This window comes from Silurus aristotelis (assembly GCF_946808225.1).
Source record: "Silurus aristotelis genome assembly, chromosome: 21".
NCBI classification, from domain to species: Eukaryota; Metazoa; Chordata; class Actinopteri; order Siluriformes; family Siluridae; genus Silurus; species Silurus aristotelis.
Window position 1 is genome coordinate 1,720,331 of NC_139594.1, and position 17,500 is coordinate 1,737,830.

Below are 17,500 nucleotides of genomic sequence, written 5' to 3' on the forward strand. Positions count from 1 at the left end.
GTGATAGAGAGATAGAGTGTGATAGTTATATATAGAGAGAGAGTGATAGAGAGATAGAGAGTGATAGAGTGATAGAGAGTGGTGTATGTTAAACAGATGGACAGTGGAAAGGGTGAATGAGAGTGATGAAGAGATAGATAGATAGAGAGACAGAGAGTAATAGAGAGATAGAGTGTGATAGTTATATATAGAGAGAGAGTGATAGAGAGATAGAGAGTGATAGAGAGATAGAGAGATAGAGAGGGATAGAGCGATAGAGAGCGGTGTATGTTAAACAGATGGACAGTGGAAATGGTGAAGGAGAGTGATGAAGAGATAGAGAGATAAAGAGTGATAGAGAGATAGAGAGATAGAGAGCGGTGTATGTTAAACAGATGGACAGTGGAAAGGGTGAAGGAGAGTGATGAAGAGATAGAGAGATAAAGAGTGATAGAGAGATAGAGAGATAGAGAGCGGTGTATGTTAAACAGATGGACAGTGGAAAGGGTGAAGGAGAGTGATGAAGAGATAGAGAGATAAAGAGTGATAGAGAGATAGAGAAATAGAGAGATAGAGAGCGGTGTATGTTAAACAGATGGACAGTGGAAAGGGTGAAGGAGAGTAATGAAGAGATAGAGAGATAGAGAGATAGAGAGCGGTGTATGTTAAACAGATGGACAGTGGAAATGGTGAAGGAGAGTGATGAAGAGATAGAGAGATAAAGAGTGATAGAGAGATAGAGAGATAGAGAGCGGTGTATGTTAAACAGATGGACAGTGGAAAGGGTGAAGGAGAGTGATGAAGAGATAGAGAGATAGAGAGATAGAGAGCGGTGTATGTTAAACAGATGGACAGTGGAAATGGTGAAGGAGAGTGATGAAGAGATAGAGAGATAAAGAGTGATAGAGAGATAGAGAGATAGAGAGCGGTGTATGTTAAACAGATGGACAGTGGAAAGGGTGAAGGAGAGTGATGAAGAGATAGAGAGATAGAGAGATAGAGAGCGGTGTATGTTAAACAGATGGACAGTGTTGGATCTCTGTATTATTTAGCAGTTTATGTGTAAATCACTTTCACACGTTGCTACTGCTGAATCCTGGATCCTGATTGGTCATGAGGTTTCTATAGTAACCGCTCTGCACAGGGACACACGTCTCTGTATAAGGAAGGAGTCTCCAGTGTGAGTGAGACGTTTCACAGCGTTCTAGCGACTGCTAACACTAACGCTGACTGAATTACACGCTGATCACAGTGTCGCACAGCATTGTGGGAAATGAGTGCATCATCAGGAGGTGATGCTTTGGGTGATGAGCGTGAGATCGAGATCATGTGAACAAACTGCAGCGTGGACGCAATTTTTAGGCCTAATTATTCCTCTTAGATCCTATTAGCATGATGGAATTAGCTGAGCGCTAAGATGCAGCCACAGAGCAGAAGATGTGATGAAGCTAAAAGCTCAGGCATGATGAAGCAGAAGGAAAAGGAGGAGGACGGGCAAAAAAAAGAGGAGGAGAAGGAAGAATAGGAGAAGGAGCAGGAGGAAAAGGACGAGGAAGAGAAAGAGATGGAGGAGGATGAGGAGCAGGAGGAGATGTGTATCTGAGAAAACACTTGATTTGAGATAAATTTGTACATCTTAGAGCTGTTTAGGTTGAAATGTGTTTAAAAAACGAGAGAGAGAGAGAGAGAGAGAGAGAGAGAGAGAGAGAGAGAGAGAGAGAGAGAGAGAGGGTGGGTAAAAGAATGAGAAAAAATAGAGTAAAGGAAAAGGAAAAAAGGAAAGAGACAGAGAAAAAGTTATAAACAGGTTAAAGGAGAAGGGGGGAGAAAGAGATGGAGAGGGATAGACAAGGAGAAGGAGAGAGAGATGGAGAGGGAGAGAGATAGACAGGAAGAAGGAGAGAGAGAGAGATGCAGAAGTTCAAGAAGAGAAAAAAAACAGTGAGGAAGAGAGGAAGAGAAAGAGAGAGTGAAGGAGAGGGAAAGTGAGAAGAAGAGAGGGAAAAAGAGAGAGTCAGAGAGCTTGGAAAAGATCATAAGGAATAGAATGTGAAAGAGAAAGCAAGAGAAAAGGAGAGAGAGATGAAGAGATAAAAGAAAAGGAGAGAGATAATTGGAAGATATACTGAAAACATCTGTGATAAATCTCCGCAAAATCTCCTCAATATCTCACAAAATCTCCTCAAAATCTCAAAATCTCACAAAATCTCCACCAAATCCCCTTAAAATCTCCTCAAATCCACAAAATCACCTTAAAATCTCCTTAAAATCTCCTCAAATCCACAAAATCACCTTAAAATCTCCTTAAAATCTCCTTAAAATCTCCTCAAATCCACAAAATCACCTTAAAATCCCCTTAAAATCTCCTTAAAATCTCCTCAAATCCACAAAATCACCTCACAATCTCAAAAACTCACAACATCTCCTCAATATCTCACAAAATCTCCTCAAAATCTCAAAATCTCACAAAATCTCCACCAAATCCCCTTAAAATCTCCTCAAATCCACAAAATCATCTTAAAATCTCCTTAAAATCTCTTCAAATCCACAAAATCACCTTAAAATCTCGTTTAAATCTCCTCAAATCCACAAAATCACCTCACAATCTCAAAAACTCACAACATCTCCTCAATATCTCACAAAATCTCCTCAAAATATCAATATCTCACAAAATCTCCACAAAATCTCCTCAAAATATCAATATCTCACAAAATCTCCACAAAATCTCCTCAATAGCTCACAAAATCTCCACAAAATCTCCTCAATATCTCCACAAAATCGTCTTAATATCTCACAAAATCTCCTCAAAATCTCAATAGCTCACATTATCTATTACAATATCTAGAGGAACATCTTCTCAATTCTGGTTAGAGTGGAGTTTATTATAACGGTGAATGAAGACGTTCAGAAAGAAACATCAATCACAAACAATTTCAGTTTTGTTTTGTTTTTCTTTTTGTTCTCATGACAATTGTTTTTATTTATTTTTTAGCATTCTGTGTTTATTATTATTATTATTATTATTATTATTATTATTATTATTATTTGTATTTTTATTCGCTACATCATTCCATGTTTGTGTTTGTGTTTATGTTTGTGTTGTTGTTGCTGAACCTCTGTATAACATGGTTATAGGGAATCTCTCAACTCAGGCTCAATGTCTCAGCTTTCTCAGTAAGTACTCACAAAACTCAACCTCCCAGAATTCCTAGTTCTCAAAAACTGTGTGTGTGTGTGTGTGTGTGTGTGTGTGTGTGTGTGTGTGGTTTGTTTATGACAAAAATGACGATGCAGCTGCAGCATGTACACGAACAGATTTAGGGAGAATAAAATAAAATAAATAAAATATAGAAGCAGATGTTGTTGATTGTAATGCAACATTAAAATTAGCATCTGTCAGGATCAAATCCTTCAGCTTTGTAATTACAATTAGAATAGAATTACATTAGATACCGATTTCAGAATTAAATTAGAATCAGATTAGATTAAGAATTCGATTAGATTCAGAAATAAAATGGAATCAGAATTAGATTAGAATCAGAATTAAACTAGAATCAAGATCAGATTACAATCAGAATCAGATTGGAATCGGAATGAATTAGATTCCAAATTCGATTTCCTTTAAACCGATCTAGATTCAGAAATAAATTAGATCCAAAATTAGATCAGATTCAGAATTAGTTCAGAATTTTATTTAGATTAGAATTAGATCAGATTTACTTTGATTCTAATCTATCAAAACTGATTCTAATTTAATTCTGAATCTAACATAAATCAGTTTCAAAACTAAAATTTTATTTGGATTAGAAATTTAAATTAGATTAGAATTAGTTTTGATAGAATCAAAGTTGAAAGTGAGAATCTGATCTTATTCAAATAAACATTTTGATTCTAATCAAAATTCTGATGATTCTGAATTTAACTGTGATGTGAATTAAATGTCTCAGTGTTCACACTCTGATTCGGATTTTGCTGCTTTCATTCTGATTCAGTTTTAAAAAATGTATAAAATTTTGATCGATTCCGATCTTTAATTTTATTCTGCATATGTAAGATTTTATCCAGGTCAGGTTCAGACTCTTGAACATAAATCTGATCATAATTTAGGTTTAAACTTCGGTTCATCTTTTATCTTTCACCGTAATTCTGGTTCACATGAGCATTTTTAATTTAGATCTGAATTCAGACTGAAATAAAGTGTAAACAGAATTCAGTTTTCCAATCTTTTTCAAATCCTTCATATCTTTCATTTGATCAGATTTGGATTATAATCCCGATTTGCATTTTAATGCAAATGTTTGATTCTGCTTTCAAAAAAAAACTTTAATAAATTGTGATTCTATTTTTTGGATTTTATTCTGAAACCAGTTCTGACTTTAAATTCTAAATATACATTTTATTTGGATTCTAAAATCCAGTCATTTTTTTTTATTATACTTTGGGTTCGAATTTCTGAGGTGTTTATGATTCTAGTTCTTACTTTGATTCCTAAATAATCTGTAATCTGAATTATAAATATTCTAATTTGATGCAGATTGGATTCTGATTAGATTGTGACTGATTCTGATTGAGGTGTTTGACTTTCTCTCTCTCTCTCTCTCTCTCTCTCTCTCTCTCTCTCTCTCTCTCTCTCTCTCTCTCTCTCTCTTTCTCTCTCTCTCTCTCTCTCTCTCTCTCTCTCTCTCTCCTCTCTCTCTCTCTCTCTCTCTCTCTCTCTCTCTCTCTCTCTCCCTCTCTCTCTCTCTCTCTCTCTCTCTCTCTCTCTCTCTCTCTCACTCTGTCTGCTTGCGGCAGGAGGCTGCATCAGCAGTTTGAGATGTATAAGGACCAGGTGAATAAGATCGGTGATGAGGCTCAGAAGAATCAGGTTCAGAAGAGCGACTCTCCAACCTGTGGGATTTGCCACAAAACCAAATTTGCAGACGGCTGCGGCCGCATGTGTTCTTATTGCCAAACCAAGTTCTGTGCTCGCTGCGGCGGCCGAGTGTCTCTGCGCTCCAACAAGGTAACAACATCACCACCATCTCAGTGTGTGTGTGTGTGTGTGTGTGTGTGTGTGTGTAGTGGAGCTGCTGATGTGTAATGGGTTTGGCTTTTGTCCTGAATCCCACACTAAAGTAATGGGTTTGAATCTCAGTGTGTAAGGATTTTTTGTGGAGTCTCTAAATGCTTCTCGTATCTGTGCTAAGCTCCACCCACTGTGGAAGTGTGAACGATTTATTTTGAATGTTTTGTGGGACAGAAGGTGAGAGAGGAGAAGTGACGATATATTTCCTGGAGCCTCTCATTGAAAAGCTTTCGACAGTTTTAGCTGTGGCTCTTTTTCCATTTTTCATTTCTGTGGCATTTGATGTGTTTTGATTGCTGATGAGGAAATGAGAAGCTTCATCCTGCCTCCTGTAGGAGGAGGAACCGAGCTGACATCAAGTAGAGGAGGAACCGCTCAGAGCAGGGCAGTGTCATATGTGTTCCACTAGGAGGCAGCATTTCTCTCTCTCTCTCTCTCTCTCTCTCTCTCTCTCTCTCTCTCTCTCTCTCTCTCTCTCTCTCTCTCTCTCTCTCTCTCTCACTCACTCACTCTCTCTTTCTCAATTTTTAAAAGCATCAGCAGAAAAGAAGAGAGAACAAAACAAACAAATAATAAAATTAATAATACAAAATAAAATACAATAAAATGACATTAAATCGGAACACTGATCAAATTGTAAGAAACCAGTGCAGGACAAAAGTACAAACATATAAGAGTTACAATAATTATGTATAATAAATAAACAAACAAACAAATAAATAAGTATGCAAACAAACTGAATGAAAAAAAATGAATGAATGAGAGCTATAATAAGAGTGTGAGAAATATAATATCTCTCTCTTAATCTTTTCAAAGCAGCCATAAAAATAAGGAGACCAAACAAACAAATAAACAACCCACCAAATAAATAAATAAAACAAACAACCAAATAAGTAAACAGATAGATAGATAGATAGATAGATAGATAGATAGATAGATAGATAGATAGATAGATAGATAGATAGATAGATAGATAGACAGTGTAAGTTGATAGATTGATATATATTAATATTGTGTCTCATACATCATGAGGTTCCTGTAAAAACATGGTAAAGATCACCACATTACAACGACACCCCCGACCCTGATACCATTCTGCCTCACACAGGGACGTGTATCGTACATCACACAGCTGGGATCAAACACTGAATCCACACCCACTGACACACTCGCAGTAACGTGATTTCCTGAAGCCACGCCCACTGACACGCTCGCAGTAACGTGATTTCCTGAAGCCACGCCCACTGACACGCTCGCAGTGATGTGAACATTGTGACATGCACACTTTCCTGTTAGTCAGGTGTTAATCAGTGACTAATCACTTATTCAGCCTCCTGAATATTGCTGTGTGTGCAAAATGCACCATAAGATCATCATTTACACACACACACACACACACACACACACACACACACACACACACACACACACACACACAAATATACACAGATGCCACAGGCTCCACTGATCCACTGACACACTTTCTATGAGGTTATAACAAGACAATTAACACACACACACACACACGCAAGGGTGGAGCTAATGTGATGAGGGTTAGTATAAGGGGTGGGGTTAATATAGGGGTGGGGTTAATGTGATGAGGGTTAGTATAAGGGGGTGGGGTTAGTATAGGGGTGGGGTTAATGTGATGAAGGTTAATATAAGGGGGTGGGGTTAGTATAATGGTGGGGCTAATTTGATGAGGGTTAATATAAGGGGGTGGGGTAAGTATAGGGGTGGGGTTAATGTGATGAGGGTTAATATAAGGGGTAAGGTTAGTATAGGGGTGGGGTTAATGTGATGAGGGTTAATATAAGGGGGTGGGGTTAGTATAATGGTGGGGCTAATGTAATGAGGGTTAATTATAAGGGGGTGGGGTTAGTATAGGGGTGGGGTTAATGTGATGAGGGTTAGTATAAGTTTTAGGGTTATTGTGATGAGGGTTAATATAAGGGGTGGGGTTAGTATAGGGGTGGGGTTAATGTGATGAGGGTTAATATAAGGGGTGGGGGTTAGTATAGGGGTGGGGTTAATGTGATGAGGGTTAATATAAGGGGTGGGGTTAGTATAGGGGTGGGGTTAATGTGATGAGGGTTAATATAAGGGGTGGGGTTAGTATAGGGTTGGGGTTAATGTGATGAGGGTTAATATAAGGGGGTGGGGTTAGTATAGGGGTGGGGTTAATGTGATGAGAGTTAAAATAAGGGGTGGGGTTAGTATAGGGGTGGGGTTAATGTGATGAGGGTTAATACAAGGGGGTGGGGTTAATGTGATGAGGGTTAATATAAGGGGTGGGGTTAGTATAGGGTTGGGGTTCATGTGATGAGGGTTAATATAAGGGGGTGGGGTTAGTATAGGGGTGGGGTTAATGTGATGAGAGTTAAAATAAGGGGTGGGGTTAGTATAGGGGTGGGGTTAATGTGATGAGGGTTAATATAAGGGGGTGGGGTTAATGTGATGAGGGTTAATATAAGGGGTGGGGTTAGTATAGGGTTGGGGTTAATGTGATGAGGGTTAATATAAGGGGGTGGGGTTAGTATAGGGGTGGAGGTAATGTGATGAGGGTTAATATAAGGGGGTGGGGTTAATATAAGGCTGTTAGTATAGGGGTGGGATTAATATAAGGGGCGGGGTTAGAATGGGGTGGAGTTTATATAAAGGAAATAGTTAGTATAGAGGTGGAGTTAACGTGAGAGGCGGCGTTAGTATAGGAGTTGAGTTAGTATAAGGAAGTGGAGATAATATGAGGGGGCTGTGTTGGTATAAGGATAGGGTTAATGCTAAGGGTGTGGTTAGTATAGGGGTGGAGTTAATGTTAGGGGCGGGGTCAGTATAAGGGTGGTGCTAATGTTAGGGCGGGGTTAGTAAAGGTGTGGAGTTAATGTTAGGGGCGTGGTTAGAATAGGTGTGGAGTTAATGTTAGGGGCGGGGTTAGTATCGGTGTGGAGGTAATGATAGGGGCGGGGTTAGTCTACGGGTGGAGCTAATGTTAAGCTGGGGTAAAATAGGGGTGTAGTTAGTGTGAGGGGCAGGGTTGGTAAATGAGAGGTGTTAATGCTAGAGGGCGGGGTTAGTATGGGGTGGAGCTAATGTGCTAATGTTAGGGGGCGGGGTTTGTATAGGGATCAGGCAGTCACACACACACACACACACACACACACACACACACACACACACACACACACACACACAGAGTCCTGAATTTTGATATAAAATCACAGATGTTCAGCCTCTAGCTGGAGCTTTGAGTCGGAGCGGTGTGTGTCGAGTTCGGTTTGGAGGTGAAGGAACCTGATCAGGTTGCAGTAAAGTGCTGGATGACCAGATTCTTTTACAGTCCAGACTCAGTGACATCTACAACCTGGTCCTTACACACACACACACACACACACACACACACACACACACACACACACACACACACACACACACACACGCTTATACAGTGTATATATACAGATCTTCTCACACATACAAACTTAAACATACAGATTTAAACACACAATTTTTTTTTTAACCAGGGATGAGCATCAAAACTCATTAGAATTCCTCCTCATATCCACACTAGTGCTTTTTTTAGTTTCAGTCTAAAAATAATTTGCGATTTGAAGTCCAAACCTTTATGGCAATGGATGACGAACGTTCCTACCTCATTACATTTCTCCATGAGCCATGATGATGAGCAGGAGTCAGACTTTAGCTGCTTGACACCGTCTCCATCGATGAATAATGTAGGGATGACGAGTCGCTCGACGCTGCACACTTTACTGTAAGTCACATCGAGCAGCAGGACGTCAGCATGACCTTGTTCTCCGTACCTGAGCTCCTCGCTGCTGGAGCCTGGCGTGGACAAGACCTGGACGCTGACACACACACACACACACACACACACACACACACACACACACACACACACCGTAGCGCTCAGCCTTTGAACCTCAGGATCCTGCTCAGAAATCGGATTTTACTTCCTAATCATGAGCTCAAACGCTTCCCTGAGCTGCACATCGACTCGCACCAGCACCATGGGTATGAAACCAGCGTGTTTTATCTGGAGCTACAGTTCCGCTGTGTCTGTTCCATTATCTTCACTGCTACAGCTTCATCAGAGCCACTTTACTGCCTCACACACTGCACCCTTTCTCTTCTGGCTACCGCTAATGATTTCTCAGAGGCTCGAAAACTGTCATCTGGAATCTGTTCTCAAATTATTCATAATCAAATATTGTTTTTCAAATAGGAATCCAGAATCAACTCCTTATTAATAATCAGGATTCAGTTTTTCCAAAGGCTAATAATCTGGATCAGATTTAAAATATTTAATAATCCAGATTTACTTTCAAAATGTGTAATTCAGAATTAAATGTATGAATTACAATTAAAATATTTTAATTTAGAAACCGGTGGAAAACTGGCATTAATACAGATATAAAATAAAAACAATAAGTAATCCAGATATGATCCAAATTGACATTTTATGATGTTAATAATCCACAACTGAAATAGTTTTTTAATTTAATATAATTTTATATCCCAAAAACAAAATCTGGCAAATTTTTTAAAAATCTAGATTATTTATTGAATATAAAACGCTTAATAATCTAGAAATTCTGTTCATAATTTAGAGGTAACTTTATTTATTATTATTATTATTATTATTATTATTATTATTATTATTGTTGTTGTTGTTGTTGTTGTTGTTGTTGTTGTTGTTATACCAGGAAGGGTCCTAAACAATTAATCTTGAATCAGGCTTTATTTCTCCAAATAATACTTTATAATCCGGTCCCAAGAGTCGTAATGTAGACAGACATAAAAACAAAATGACAGACAGACAGACAGAAGGAAAGAGACAGACTGAGAGATATACAGAAGAACAGTGATGCAAGCACACAGACAAAAAGCAGAAAGAAGAACAGAAAGAGAGAAAAGAGACAAAATTATATATTTATTCTTTAGAAATCTTATAAGAAAATGTTGTGACTCAATCTGTACACATCAGATATCCATGTGTACAGTCCATGTTCTTCAACAATAATGTAATTAAAGTCACTCTGTGTGTTGTTTGATTGTGTGTGAAGTTGTGTGTTGTGTGATTGTGTGTGAAGCTGTGTGTTGTGTGAAGCTGTGTGTTGTGTGATTGTGTGATTGTGTGTGAAGCTGTGTGTTGTGTGAAGCTGTGTGATTGTGTGTGAAGCTGTGTGTTGTGTGAAGCTGTGTGATTGTGTGTGAAGCTGTGTGATTGTGTGTGAAGCTGTGTGATTGTGTGTGAAGCTGTGTGATTGTGTGTGAAGCTGTGTGATTGTGTGTGAAGCTGTGTGTTGTGTGAAGCTGTGTGATTGTGTGTGAAGCTGTGTGTTGTGTGAAGCTGTGTGATTGTGTGTGAAGCTGTGTGTTGTGTGAAGCTGTGTGATTGTGTGTGAAGCTGTGTGATTGTGTGTGAAGCTGTGTGTTGTGTGATTGTGTGTGAAGCTGTGTGTTGTGTGTGAAGCTGTGTGTTGTGTGAAGCTGTGTGTTGTGTGATTGTGTGTGAAGCTGTGTGTTGTGTGAAGCTGTGTGTTGTGTGATTGTGTGTGAAGCTGTGTGATTGTGTGTAAAGCTGTGTGTTGTGTGAAGCTGTGTGATTGTGTGTGAAGCTGTGTGTTGTGTGAAGCTGTGTGATTGTGTGTGAAGCTGTGTGATTGTGTGAAGCTGTGTGATTGTGTGTGAAGCTGTGTGTTGTGTGAAGCTGTGTGATTGTGTGTGAAGCTGTGTGTTGTGTGAAGCTGTGTGTTGTGTGTGAAGCTGTGTGTTGTGTGAAGCTGTGTGATTGTGTGTGAAGCTGTGTGATTGTGTGTGAAGCTGTGTGTTGTGTGAAGCTGTGTGATTGTGTGTGAAGCTGTGTGTTGTGTGAAGCTGTGTGATTGTGTGTGAAGCTGTGTGTTGTGTGAAGCTGTGTGTTGTGTGAAGCTGTGTGTTGTGTGTGAAGCTGTGTGATTGTGTGTGAAGTTGTGTGTTGTGTGATTGTGTGTGAAGCTGTGTGATTGTGTGTGAAGCTGTGTGATTGTGTGTGAAGCTGTGTGTTGTGTGAAGCTGTGTGATTGTGTGTGAAGCTGTGTGATTGTGTGTGAAGCTGTGTGTTGTGTGAAGCTGTGTGATTGTGTGTGAAGCTGTGTGTTGTGTGAAGCTGTGTGATTGTGTGTGAAGCTGTGTGTTGTGTGAAGCTGTGTGTTGTGTGTGAAGCTGTGTGATTGTGTGTGAAGTTGTGTGTTGTGTGATTGTGTGTGAAGCTGTGTGATTGTGTGTGAAGCCGTGTGATTGTGTGTGAAGCTGTGTGTTGTGTGAAGCTGTGTGATTGTGTGTGAAGCTGTGTGATTGTGTGTGAAGCTGTGTGTTGTGTGAAGCTGTGTGATTGTGTGTGAAGCTGTGTGTTGTGTGAAGCTGTGTGATTGTGTGTGAAGCTGTGTGTTGTGTGAAGCTGTGTGTTGTGTGAAGCTGTGTGTTGTGTGAAGCTGTGTGTTGTGTGTGAAGCTGTGTGATTGTGTGTGAAGTTGTGTGTTGTGTGATTGTGTGTGAAGCTGTGTGTTGTGTGAAGCTGTGTGTTGTGTGATTGTGTGTTGTGTGATTGTGTGTGAAGCTGTGTGTTGTGTGAAGCTGTGTGATTGTGTGTGAAGCTGTGTGTTGTGTGAAGCTGTGTGATTGTGTGTGAAGCTGTGTGTTATGTGAAGCTGTGTGATTGTGTGTGAAGCTGTGTGTTGTGTGAAGCTGTGTGTTGTGTGTGAAGCTGTGTGATTGTGTGTGAAGCTGTGTGTTGTGTGAAGCTGTGTGATTGTGTGTGAAGCTGTGTGATTGTGTGTGAAGCTGTGTGTTGTGTGAAGCTGTGTGTTGTGTGAAGCTGTGTGTTGTGTGAAGCTGTGTGATTGTGTGTGAAGCTGTGTGTTGTGTGAAGCTGTGTGTTGTGTGAAGCTGTGTGATTGTGTGATTGTGTGTGATTGTGTGTGAAGCTGTGTGTTGTGTGAAGCTGTGTGATTGTGTGTGAAGCTGTGTGTTGTGTGAAGCTGTGTGATTGTGTGTGAAGCTGTGTGTTGTGTGAAGCTGTGTGATTGTGTGTGAAGCTGTGTGATTGTGTGTGAAGCTGTGTGTTGTGTGAAGCTGTGTGATTGTGTGTGAAGCTGTGTGTTGTGTGAAGCTGTGTGATTGTGTGTGAAGCTATGTGATTGTGTGTGAAGCTGTGTGATTGTGTGTGAAGCTGTGTGTTGTGTGAAGCTGTGTGTTGTGTGTGAAGCTGTGTGTTGTGTGAAGCTGTGTGTTGTGTGATTGTGTGTGAAGCTGTGTGATTGTGTGTGAAGCTGTGTGTTGTGTGAAGCTGTGTGATTGTGTGTGAAACTGTGTGTTGTGTGATTGTATGTGAAGCTGTGTGTTGTGTGAAGCTGTGTGTTGTGTGAAGCTGTGTGTTGTGTGATTGTGTGTGAAGCTGTGTGTTGTGTGAAGCTGTGTGATTGTGTGTGAAGCTGTGTGTTGTGTGAAGCTGTGTGATTGTGTGTGAAGCTGTGTGTTGTGTGATTGTATGTGAAGCTGTGTGTTGTGTGAAGCTGTGTGTTGTGTGTGAAGCTGTGTGTTGTGTGATTGTGTGTGAAGCTGTGTGTTGTGTGATATATGCAATGTTCACTTCTTCACCCTCAGTTCCTTGGTGATACTAAGGAGGCTTTAAAAGACTACAGTTTACTTCATTCTGTCTGATTGAGGACTGGAGTGATGTAGCTGAGGTCGAGGACCTGTACCAGCTTTAATATGCTGACAGTGACATTAAATAAATCCTGTTTAGGCCACGCCCACTTTGGATGTAAATTCGAATACAGCTACAGATCACATCATTACATCTGATTGTAACGAAAAGAAAACTTTATCATTGAATTAGTGACTAAAGCCACTGGCTCCAGATGTTTCCACATCCCTTCCTCACACTGAGAACTGAAATGTTAAGACGCTTGTGAATCAGTAATCAGATTTCCATCAGATCCAAGTTTTCTTTCAGAAACATTTCAGAAACATTCTGATGCTCCACGTGTCCTCTGTGCTGCAGGTAATGTGGGTGTGCAACCTGTGCCGAAAACAACAAGAAATCCTCACCAAGTCCGGAGCCTGGTTTTACGGAGGTGCTGAGGGCCGAACGTTAGGACCCGAAGTCAAAGGTCATCAAGATCTGTCTGGATTAGCTGTGAAAAACGCTACAGTTCCAGTGAACAGGTGAGTGCGAATCTGCTTCTCTTTACCTTCAGTGGAGGAACAGAACCGGGTTCCATTTGATGCCACGAGCAGGAGAGCAGGAGATGTTCATCAGGGGGAGTTTATTATATAATACAAAAATGATAAAGAGAAATTTAACATTTTAATACCAGCAGATTATGATGATGAAGACGATGATGAAAGTGATGATGATGAATATGGTTACAGTGATGATGATGATGAAGATGATGAAGATGAATATGGTTGCAGTAATAATGGTGGTGATGATGATGGTAAAGAAGATGAATATGTTTACAGTGATTATGATGATGATGATGATGAAGAAGAAGATGAATATGGTTGCAGTGATGATGATGATGATGATGATAAAGATGGTTACAGTGATGATGATGAAGATGAGGGTGATTAAGTTGAATATGGTTACAGTGATGATGATGATGATGATGAAGATGATTACAGTGATGATGATGAAGATGATGGTGATGAAGATGATGGTGATGAAGATGAATATGGACACAGTGATGATGATGATGAAGATGATTACAGTGATGATGATAAAGATGATGGTGATGAAGATTATGGTGACGAAGATGAATAAGGTTACAGTGATGATGATGATGATGATGATGAAGATGGATACAGTGATGATGATGCTGATGATGATGATTACAGTGATGATGATGATACAGATGATGGTGATGAAGATTAATATAGATACAGTGATGATGATGATGATGAAAAAGATGATTACAGTGATGATGATAAAGATGATAATGATGATGAAGATTATGGTGATTAAGATGAATATGGTTACAGTGATGATGATGATGATGATGATGATGAAGATGAATATGGTTACAGTGATGATGATGATGATGATGATGAAGATGGATACAGTGATGATGATGATGATGATGATGATGATGATGATGATGAAGATGAATATGGTTACAGTGATGATGGTGATGATAATGAAGATGGATACAGTGATGATGATGATGATGATGATGATGATGATGAAGATGATTACAGTGATGATGATGATGATACAGATGATGGTGATGAAGATGAATATGGATACAGTGATGATGATGATGATGATGATGATGATGATGAAGATGATTACAGTGATGATGATGATGATGATGATGATGATGATGATGAAGATGATGGTGATGAAGATGAATATGGTTGCAGTAATGATGATGATGTTTATGTTGGTGATGAAGGTTGTGGTGATGATGAATAAATACCGTGTGGGATGATGTTCTGGATTCCTGGCGCTGAGTGAAAGCTCTGTATTTGGAACAGAAGTGCAGACTGGAATGCAGCCAGAGTTTGTGACAAACGTTCTTGTACAGAGTGTATCTGAAAGAGAGAGTGTGTGTGTGAGTGTGTGTGTGTGTGTGTGTGTGTGTGTGTGTGTGTGTGTGTGTGTGTGTGTGTGTTTGGACTCTCAGCGATACATCTGATACGCTCAGCAGCAGCAGCAGCGGTGCTTAAATGCAGCCTGAGGAGGCAGAGTGTGTGTGTGTGTGTGTGCGTGTGTGTGTGTGATGGACATGTTGTGGGTGGGTTTTTCCTCCTGAGGAAAAGGAACATTAGAGAGGAGAGAACAGGAGAAGGCTCAGAAGGAGGAAGAAGATGAAATGAAAATGCAATTTGAGACGTTGCGACACTTTTGCAGCTCCGTTTTGTCCCGTTTTAACGCGTCCACGCCTAGAAATGTTTCTCAGGCCGAGCTCGGAGCGAACAGCGGGTGAGTGACATTCACACACACACACACACACACACACACACACACACACACACACACACACACACACACATGTGCGCGGGCCATCAGGCTGTGTGAGTTGTGTGACTGAACTGCTGGAGGAACTGCAGCTGTTTTATACTTATGGAGATGTAAATGTGCTGGAGATGAAATCCCTCAGCAGCAGCAGCCGTGATGGACCTGGTGCTCCACAGGAGCAGTAGATGATTATTCTGACCGTGATTTGGGATTCGGCCAGTACATTTTCGACACGTCACGATCGCACAATGTATCATAAACAACAGCTGCGAGTTCCTTTGGAATGCGTGTCTCCTTCACGGTGTATGGCGGCGTTTTTCGGCACGTCGATGGAGAATAACGCACCGAAAAATAACAATAAAACCAAAACTGAACAGTTGTTTCATTGTAATTCTGGGGTCTGAAATGGCAGGAGGCAGAAGCTCATGGATGCGAGGTCACGACTCGGCGGTACGTAACGGTGCCTAAAATCATTCTGATCAGAAGTTGTAGCTTTGTACTGCTTCTGAAGCGAAACACGAATTTAATTACGCACTAATCAGCGTGAAAATCCAGCTAGCTGAAATCATCAGGCCTCAAAGCCAGTTAGCTGTACCAGATCAGACCAGCAGACGTCTCAGCAGGAACACGTTTCTCCTCTTCTACCTCCACTTCCTCTCCGAGCTTCACTTCCTTCCCATCATCACTATACACATTTATCAATAGGATGAGATACAGACACAAGAATACACTTCAACACTGACCAGGAACGATCAGATGGTGATGATGATGATGATGTATATAGTGAAGATGATGATGAAGATTACAGTGGTGATGCTGTTGGTGATGATGATGATGATGAGGAGGAGGAGGAGGATGAATAATAATAAGATGCTGATGATAATGATGATTACATTGAAGATAATTGTGAAGATGATGAAAAGGATAACGGTAATGGTGATGGTATGGTTAAGATGAAGGTTCCTGGTGATGATGGAAATGCTGAATATGATGGCTACAGTCAAGATGTTGACGATGAGCAGGAGGATGATGATGCTGCTGCTGCTGATGATAATGAAGGTTCTAATAGTGATGTTTATGATAAAAATGATGGTTACAGTCATAAGGAGGAGGAGAAAGATGAAGAATAAAAAGATGGTGATGATGATGATGGTTACAGTTAATGAGTTGCAGGCAGGAAGTAAAGTTGTGATGGGGATCTGAGGAAACGTTGATCTGCACACACTGTTGGAGTAAAAATCACACATGATCAGGGGACACTTTGTGTCTCAGTCAACGGTCTCTTTAAGACACTGAGATGATGATGATGGTGATGATGATGATTAACATGATGAAGGTGAGGTTAATGGTGATAAAGATGTAAGTGATGATGAGAAGGATGTTTATTCAGGTGTCTGTGCTGAAACAGATATATTTTACATTCTTTTTAAAGATTTGAGCACAAACATTTTTACAATATTAAAAAAATTGCAAGCCACATGATGGAGCCTTCAACCTGAACAAGATCTAAAACTGGAACTAAATCGAGCTGGAGATGGAACTGGCACTGGAACTGCAGCTTTAGCTGAAGATGGAACTGGAGCTGGAGATAGAACTGGAGCTGGAGCTGGTGCTAGAGATAGAACTGGAGCTGGAGATGAAGTCAAGTCAAGTCAAGTCAAAAGCCCCCTGAATTGACTCTTGACTTGACTTGAAACTGTAGATAAAACTGGAGCTGGAACTGAAGCTGGATCTCGATCTGGAGATGAAGTCAAGTCAAGTCAAGTCATGTCAAGTCAAAAGCCTCTTGACTTGACTCTTGATTTGACTTGAAAATGGAGATAGAACTGGAGCTGGAGCTGGAGCTGAAGCTGGATCCAGATCTGGAGATGAAACTGGATATAGAACTGGATACGTATTTATTAACTTATTTTGCTTTTCTTTGAAACGGTCCCCCTTTTAGCTTCTCCTCCATCGTTAGAACATTCCTCATCTTCAGTCGTTGTGACCGGTAGTCGTGTGAATCCGATCTCTTATGCTATAGCTTCCTCCTTGGTTTGTTGTTCTTCACAGTCACTTTCGTACTTTCAATCAGAGAAAAGATGTTGCAATTTTTCCGTTGGACTGCAGAAGATTTATTTGAACTTGTTGGCTTATTTTTCTGCCATTAGAAGTCTTTTGTATCTTTTTCTCACACACTCCTCTCACTCAATCACGTCCACGTGCGAGAATCTGAATAAAAGCGATCAAATTTAAAACACAGTGTAGTTCACATGATTTCAGTGAAGAACACATTTATTCTTGCTTCAGAAAAGTTGGAAAGAAAGATACGAGGGTTATTCAGTCAGGAGCAGTGAGTGATTTTGTCCTGAGTGTTCGTCATTCCGGCTGCGATACTTGTTGTTTCATATTTCAGGTTTGGAAACACACTAACCAGGGAAAGTTCATAAATA

At 40.3% G+C, this 17,500-nt stretch overlaps 1 protein-coding gene across 1 annotated transcript in view; it reads left to right on the forward strand.

Annotated features, from left to right (window-relative positions):
- rims2b (regulating synaptic membrane exocytosis 2b) overlaps positions 1-17,500 on the forward strand; it is a 76,840-nt gene that overhangs the window by 4,366 nt on the left and 54,974 nt on the right. The window contains 5 exon segments of the mRNA XM_083523883.1: positions 3,115-3,153; positions 4,774-4,984; positions 13,110-13,273; positions 14,734-14,768; positions 14,864-15,032. Coding sequence (XP_083380009.1) covers positions 3,115-3,153; positions 4,774-4,984; positions 13,110-13,273; positions 14,734-14,768; positions 14,864-15,032 — 618 coding nt within the window.